Here is an 8,322-nt window from a genome sequence, read left to right on the forward strand (position 1 = left end):
CTTTCAATCCATATCTCTAAAATCTATGTTTACTTTGACATGAGCTTGTAGCACATTATCTGTCATCACAGTGCATGCATAAGAAGGAATTAATTTTTATCATTACAAGTTTATGGCGCTGTTGTCGGAGATTGATAACGGTTAGTGTTGAATACTTTTTTGGTATTTATTAGGACAGATCTCTTTGTACTGTCTGTTTAATGCAAAGAACAGGCTGACAATTTATGAGTACCAGAACCGATCCAGAATTCAAAGATGATTCAGAGATCGAGCGTACTTTTCGCGTAAAGGCACGCCAGAATAGAGCAAGGCGAAGAAGAGTCAATATGGCAGACAATAATAATGAGGCACCCGAAAGAAATCAAGGGGCAAACCGGCTAGCGCAAGACCCTGTATTTCTTACTGCTGACCGCAATATCCCCATGGGGAATTATGCGGTGCCCAATCTCTACGACTTCTCACCTGGAATTTCACGACCTATGGTTGAGGAGAATGCACGTTTCGAAATAAAGTCGGTCATGCTCCAAATGATACAAAACACGAGGCAATTTAGAGGTCTACAAGGTGAGGACCCGCATGCCCATCTTACCAGCTTTATGGCGATGTGCAGTACTTTCTCCATCCCTAGCGTCACCCCAAAAGGTATTAAACTTTATCTCTTCCCATATACACTGAGGGATGAGGCAAAGAGGTGGGCTCATTCGTTGGAGCTAAATGAAATCACATCATGGGACCAGTTGGTGGAACAGTTCATGAAGAAATTCTTCCCTCCAGAAGTCGACGCAGGAAGACGAAAGGATGTGTTGAATTTTGAACAAATGGAGAACGAGACCCTAAGCACCGCTTGGGTGCGGTTTAGAAGGTTGGTGAAAAATTGTCCGCATATCGGGATTCCTGATTGTTTTCTGATGGAAACATTTTATAAAGGCCTGAATAGGTCAACGCAAGTTGTTGCTGATGCCTTCGCAATAGGAGGATTCATGGATAAGACCTACACATAAGCCAAGGTCATCATTGATCGCATTTGCGAAACATGGATGACTGGGTGGATGACGGGTACAGGGGTAGAGGCTCCGAGAGAAGAAGGAATGATAATACCATTGTACCAGCGGATACAATGACAACTTTGGCCATACAAATGGCCCCGGTGACCTCTCTTCTACAAACGATGGCACTTAATCAAGGTGCCCTTTCTCAAAGTTCAACGCAATCCAATGTGCCGACACAAGTGGCCGCAATAAATGCGTCCAATATGGAGGGGGTCATACTGTAGAGATGTGCCCATCAAACCCACAACAAGTGTTTGCTATCCAGAACAGCCCATACAACAACACTTACAATCCTGGTTGGCAGAATCACCCTAACTTCAGTTGGGAAAGGAAATCACAACCAAGGGGCCGAGTAACCATCAGAGCAAAAATTCTAGGAATCGAGGAAATCTCCCATCTTTTCATCAGATGAGAATAAGGGTCATCAGAGACAACCACAAAACCAATCGTCTCCTCAAACCCTCTGGAAATTCATCATCATTGGAGTCCCTGCTGAAGCATTATATTGAGAAAAAACGTGCTATCATGCAGTCACAGGCGTCTTAATCAGGAACTTGGAGATCCAAGTTAGGAAACTGGCAGCCAACTTTGCAATAGAACACTTGGAAAGCTACCAAGTAATTTCGAAGCCCGGATCTCACGGGAAGGAATAATATCCTTGATGACATTGCGCAGGCAAGCTGACACTCTGAGAGGTGTGGATTGCGTAATCATGGAAAATTGTCTTTGCAATCCATATCTCTAAAATCTATTTTTTACTTGCTTCTTAATTGCTTCCTTTATATGCTTTATGAATTGTTATTTATTGCTTCCTTAAACTAGCTTTGATTGCTTTACGAAATTTAGTTCTCATTTAATTCAATTGCATTAATTTTCGTGCTTTATTCAATTTCCTTACTTTTGCATTAATTGCATTATTCTTAATTTTCAATAAGAAGAAAATGAATGCCGCAAAGTCTAGCGATTTGCGTTGATAAAAAAAAATAATAATAGAAATAATATAACAACATCAACATCCGGTATGCATTGCGATGATATGTGCATCTTGTGCTAACAAGATACATTTTGCATCCATCCTACTCAAATGCATTGCCTGAGGGGTGTGTTGCGCTCGTATGTATTTTTCGCCCATCCTTAGCGAAAACGCACTATGTCGATGTAGTGTTGCGCCAGTAGAAAATACAGTGCGCCCGTCCTCCAGAAATGCGTTGAGTTGGGGGGGGGGGGGTGTTGCGCTGATACATGCATTGTTGCCCGTCCTCTGCAAATATGTTTGATTAATGGAGGCATTTGCGTTAATCTTAACCTTGCGCATATCCGAATAAAACACAAAAGATAAATTCTTTTTGTAAATAGAGTAGTCTAATCATTAGGCTTCAAGGAAAATGATGATTTAGCAGATGAAATGACGTACTTCTCTGCTAATTCATAAATGTGAGGAGCGCAACGGCAGCCTTGTTGAGTACCTCAAGGCCTGCCACCGCAGAATTTGCATTGGCCCTCAAGGCCCAATATAAATTCCGTCCTCCCCTTCTTAGGTCATCTATTTAAGTCCTTTACAAACGAAACCCTAGCAGATCTTTGCATACCAGACTTCAAACTTTCTTCTCTAAAACCTAAGAACCTTCCCAGTTCTTTCACCCAGTACAACCATGCCGATCAATCTTCCATTCATCCTTTTTACCCTCATCATCCACACCACCTAAATCACTGCAAGAGAGGCGGCATTTCCTCGTAGCAAAGCCACCGCCTCGCTGCCCAGTCAAAACCCATCACACGAATCGTCGAAAAACCTGGCAAAAGCCTTTAGTAGCCAGACCACTCCAAATTAGAGAGGGGCAGAGCAGGAGAGTGCCCCACTCCCAACACTGTCATCTGAAAGCGAGAAGAAGAGAAAAGACGACAGAGAAGTGTTCGGGAGCATTCTGAGTAATATGGAGAAGGAGGGAGGGGTACCTGAAGTGGAAGTTGTTAATCAATCATTTCCTTCAAAGAGAAGAGTGTAAGAAGCTTCGGGGAGAAGCGCCCTGGCCGTTTCGGATCCTAAGGAAACTGTTCAAAAGAATCCTATGAAGAACCCAGGTTGCTTTGGAGGAGGTGGAAGCGAAGAAGCTGCCTGAAACGACTGAGGAGAAGAAGAAAAAAAATAAGGAGAAGAGGGCAGAAGAAGATGAAGAAGCCCAACCAAGGAAGAGAGAAGAAAGTAATAAATCGAGTGAGAAGAGGGAACGTAGGCGAGAAGGGAAGCACCTGAAGAAGAAGGAAGAAAAGAGAAAAGAGGCTGAGAGTCAGAAGTCGATGGAGAATCAACCACCACAAAAGGTGGATGAAGGAATGTCAATGTAAAAAGAGAATTAGCAAACCTGAAGAGGAAACAACACAAATAAGAAACGGTTGCGACTGACGATGAGAGGATCAGACATCACCCCTCTTTCGGCGTCGCAAGGGCAACAATCGACCCACCAATTTTGCAAAGTGCAGTAGAAGAGAAGAAGAGGAAGAAGAAGAGAGGAAGAAGAAAAACAAGAGAAAGATGTGTAGGCATAACAAATCATCACAGAAGGCGATTTAAAAAGAAAATTACACGATGAAAAAAGTGCACACCAACAATCAATCTCGCAGAAGAAAGAGAAGAAGAAGGCTCAGAAGAAACAACGCATATTGCTGGCCTCACAGCAGTTTGAAAGAAAATAAGAGAAGAAGAAGAGGAAGAAAAGAAGAAGAAAGGAAGAGAAGGAGAAGAGGCGCAGAGTAAATGTTCAGCACATAAGAGAAAAGAAGAGTAAAGAAATTGCGGAATGGGAAAAGGAGGAACAACGAAAGGAGGAAAAGAGACAAAACAAAGACTCGCCTTGTGTTGACAAAAGAAGGGCAAAGCAAAAGCGGAAAGCAGTGGCCTGCTTGGCCAAATGACGCCATCCAAGAAGAAAGAGAATGACGACATGATGATGGAGATGGGGTTCTTCCCTGTGCCATGCCACTACCGGGACTTAATCACAAGTGTTGTATTGGAAACATGGATGGGAAACATTCTGCCAGTGCCAATGGTAGTGCGAGCTGTCTATAATGGACGACTCTCATGGCATCAAAGATGCGGTGATCATGAATGGAGAGGTAGTGCCTTCAACGCAAAGGACATCAATGAGTTATATCAGATGAAGGAAATCTCGGAGGCCCAAGGTAATAAAAATCATTGATGATCCACAAAAGAACAAATGGAAGATAGCTGAAGATATTAAACGCAACTAGGCACGAGTGGTCGTATCTATGAAAGGCATCAGAACCCTTGCGTCCAATAAACTGCTGCGAGGCGCGGCTTTGGAAGTATTTGTGAAACGGTGACTTATCCCACTTCTCATGACAAAACAGTTTCGAGGAATAAAGTCATTGGCCACATACTGCATAGACGAGGCATTCCAATAAGAGTGGCCAATTGATCGCAAGGAAACTTGTGACACGCACTACTCCATCGCATACTACGAGCATATCGTTAATAACGCATATATTACGACGTAGTATCGCATAAAAAAAATGTCTCATCGCAAAAACACTTGAGCGCATATACAACACATCATTCATTTCATTCACAAACCATGCGTTAGAGTTAGATAAAGAGAAAGTGATTAAATTTATGTCATCAAGTTTATGGCACCGTTGTCCGGGGATTGGTAACGGTTATGTGTGAATACTTTTGTGGTCTTTTGCAGGACAGATCTCTTTGTACTTGTTCTTTAACGCGAGAAACAGGCTGACGGTATATGAGTACTAAAACCGATCCATAATTAACGCTGAACCCAGAGATCGAGCGTACTTTTTGCGTAAAGGCACGCCAAATAGAGCAACGGCGAAATAAGGGTCAATATGGCAGACAATAATAACGAGGCACCCGAAGGAAATCAAGGGCAAACCGGCTAGTGCAAGACCCTGTATTTCTTACTACTGACCGTAATATCCCATGAGAATTATGTTGTGCCCAATCTTACGACTTCTCATCTGGAATTTCACGACCTATGGTTGATGGAGAACGCACTTTCGAATAAAGTCGGTCATCTCCAAATGAACAAAACACGGGGCAATTTGGAGGTCTATAAGGTGAGGACCTGCATGCCCATCTTATAGCTTTGTGGAGATGTGCAATACTTTCTCCATCCCTGGCGTCACCCCAGAAGGTATTAGACTTTACCTCTTCCCATATACACTGAGGGATGAGGCAAAGAGGTGGGCTCATTATTGAGACAAATGAAATCCATTCATGGGACAGTTGGTGGAACGGTTCATGAAGAAATTCTTCCCTCCAGCAGTCAAACACAAGAAGATGAAAGGATTGTTTGAAGTTTGAGCAATGGAGAATGAGACCCTAAGCACCCTTGATGCAGTTCAGAAGGTTGGTGAAAATTGTTTCGCATATCGGGATTCCAATTGGGTTTTTGATGGAAACATTTTAAATGGCCTGAATAGATCAACGCAACAAGCTGTTGCTGATGCCTCCACAGCGAGAGGATCATGGATAAGACTACACACGAAGCCAAGGTCATCCTTAAGTCGATTTCCACGGAACACGATGGGCCATTGTCGGGGGATTGGTAACGGTAGTGTTGAATACTTTTGTGGTATTTTGTAGGACTGATCTCTTTGTACTTTTTGTTTAACGTGAAGAACAGGCTGACGGTTTATGAGTATTGGAACCGATCCAGAATTCAAAGCTGACCCAGAGATCGAGTGTACTTTTCGTGCAAGGACACGCTAGAATAGAGCAAGGCGAAGAAGAGTCAATATGGTAGACAATAATAATGAGGCACCCGAAGGAAATCAAGGGGCAAACCGGCCAACGCAAGACCCTGTATTTCTTGCTGCTTACCGCAATGTCCCCATGAGGAATTATGCGACGCCCAATCTCTACAACTTCTCACCCGTAATTTCATGACCTATGGTTGTGGAGAATGCATGTTTCGAAATAAAGTCGGTCATGCTCCAAATGATACAAAACATGGAGCAATTTGGAGGTCTACAAGGTGAGGACCCGCATGCCCATCTTACCAGCTTTGGGAGATGTGCAACACTTGCTCCATCTCTGGCGTCACCCCAGAAAGTATTAAACTTTACCTCTTCCCATATACACTGAGGGATGAGGCAAAGAGGTGGGCTCATTCATTGGAGCTAAATGAAATCACATCATGGGACCAGTTGGTGGAACGGTTCATGAAGAAATTCTTCCCTCCATCAGTCAACCCAAGAAGACGAAAGGATGTGTTGAATTTTGATGACATTGTGTAGGCAAGCTTGACCGCCTGCAGAGGTGTGGATTGCGGTAATCATGGAAAAATTGTCTTTCAATCCATATCTCTAAAATCTATGTTTAATTGCTTTCCTTTATTGCTTTATGCATTACGTTATTTATTATTTTCTTAAACTAGCTTTTATTCCTTTATGAATTTACTTTTCATTTAATTCAATTATGTTAATTTCCATGCTTTGTTCAATTTCCTTACTTCTAGGCATTAATTGTGTTGTTTTAAATTCTCTGTGAATGATTGTTTAAAAGAAAATGAATGCCACAAAGTCCTAGCGACTTTCATTAATAAAATACATCCGGTATGCATTGCGATGATTGGTGCATCTTGCGCTGACAAGATACACTTTGCGTCCATCCTACCCAAATGCATTACGCTGAGGGGTGTGTTGCACGCATATGTATTTTGTGCCCATCATTGGTGAAAACGCACTATGTCGAGGTAGTGTTGCGCCAGTAGAAATATAGTGCGCCCGTCCTCCAAAAATGCATTGAGTTAAGGGGTGTGTTGCGCTGATACATGCGTTGTTGCCAGTCCTCTGCAAATATGCATTTGCGTTAATGGACGCCTGTCTCTTATACACATCTAGATGTGTATAAGAGACAGGCTTTACCTTTTATCCTTTAAGACTCTTTACTCTTTCTCTTTCTGCTTCATTCATAAGACTTGCCATCGCAAACATCGATTCTTTGTACAACTTCACAGTTCGTTCTCGACCTCAGTATCATGTATCATACTAGTTTAGGACTTTACTTTATTAGTACAATTTTATTTCATCGCAATTTATATTTCTGTATAAACCACCATTCTTTATTCATTGTTAAAAACCGATCACATGCATCATAAAGGTATCGCATTAACGAAAACAATTCCTGTGTTCGACCTCGGATGATTCTGAGAAACTTGCATTGGAATTATACTTGATTGCCAATCACGTCAGTTATTTGAGATTTGAAATCAAATTTCATTTTATCTCAAATTTTCCATAAAACTAATAACTAACCATTAAGGGTGGTTATTGAGAAAAAGAATTTAATTATCAAATAATTAATGAATATAAATAAATATGATAACTAACTTATCATATTATATTTATTATCTATAGTTTTTATATTGCATCATATACAATATATAAACCATAGTTCTTTTTCTTTATTTTATGGCATTTAATATAAATCATATTTATATTGAATTTAATAACTATGAATCTTATTCATAGAAAAGATATTTGAATCATATTGAAATATTAGTTCCTCCAATCAAACAATAATGTATCAAAAACATTATATCAATTATATCATATATAATTAAATTAACTTAATTATATCATATATAATTAAGTTCCCTCTTATTAATTTCAACATTTCAAATTAACCCGAAAACTTATCCTCGACTTAAATCCATTAAGCTACCAAGGGGACCTTATGAACCTGTAGTATAAAGCTCCAACGGTACGATAATAACTGATTAAACTCTTTAATCACAATATCCACCATCCGTTAACTGCCAGGCACTCCACTAAAAAATGACAGTTGCACTCGTCACATTACAGATATATTTTTGTGTCCATTGGATATAACCAATCAACAGTACGATGACCCTTCACAAATCGCTCGTAAGTACAGCGAGGTCAAATTATCGTTTTTCCCATGTAGTTATATCTAACTTCTTAAGTACCACTGATCCCTCTATTGAACAATAGAGCATAGTCCCACTATGACTAAACCCCTCTTGAGCCAAAAGAGGGTGTGGCATCACACTGTTCAAGATCTGGAGTCAACCTTTAAGGGAGCAATTTATCTATTTACCCCTACATCGGGGAAGGAGTGAATTCCATCTTGTGTAGTTGAGTTCCTAACTCTCCAATCAGACAAATCCCCAAAATAGTAGGCTTCTTTAGTTGGCGATCTGGCCACTCTCACCTACACAAATCAAAGGACCGCCCTCATAGGCAAGAGTTCACAACTCACTCAGGATTAAGG

At 41.0% G+C, this 8,322-nt stretch overlaps 1 protein-coding gene across 1 annotated transcript; it reads left to right on the forward strand.

The window, feature by feature from the left end:
* Nucleotides 1-1,033: 1,033 nt before the first annotated feature.
* LOC120079283 (UPF0329 protein ECU05_1680/ECU11_0050-like) lies at nucleotides 1,034-3,395 on the forward strand. The gene is made up of 2 exons (XM_039033438.1): nucleotides 1,034-1,147; nucleotides 3,132-3,395. The coding sequence occupies exons 1-2, from the start codon at nucleotides 1,034-1,036 to the stop codon at nucleotides 3,393-3,395; spliced, it is 378 nt and encodes a 125-aa protein (XP_038889366.1).
* The last annotated feature ends 4,927 nt before the right edge of the window (nucleotides 3,396-8,322 follow it).

Source organism: Benincasa hispida, chromosome 6 (assembly GCF_009727055.1).
Source record: "Benincasa hispida cultivar B227 chromosome 6, ASM972705v1, whole genome shotgun sequence".
Classification (NCBI taxonomy): domain Eukaryota; kingdom Viridiplantae; phylum Streptophyta; class Magnoliopsida; order Cucurbitales; family Cucurbitaceae; genus Benincasa; species Benincasa hispida.

What these genes read in the sequence shown, in the direction of transcription:
- LOC120079283 (XM_039033438.1), top strand. Translation starts at nt 1,034, where the DNA reads ATGGATGACTGGGTGGATGACGGGTACAGGGGTAGAGGCTCCGAGAGA. An exon ending in TGGCCATACAAATGGCCCCG is followed by an intron (nt 1,148 to 3,131) that starts GTGACCTCTCTT and finishes TGAAGAACCCAG; the next exon opens with GTTGCTTTGGAGGAGGTGGA.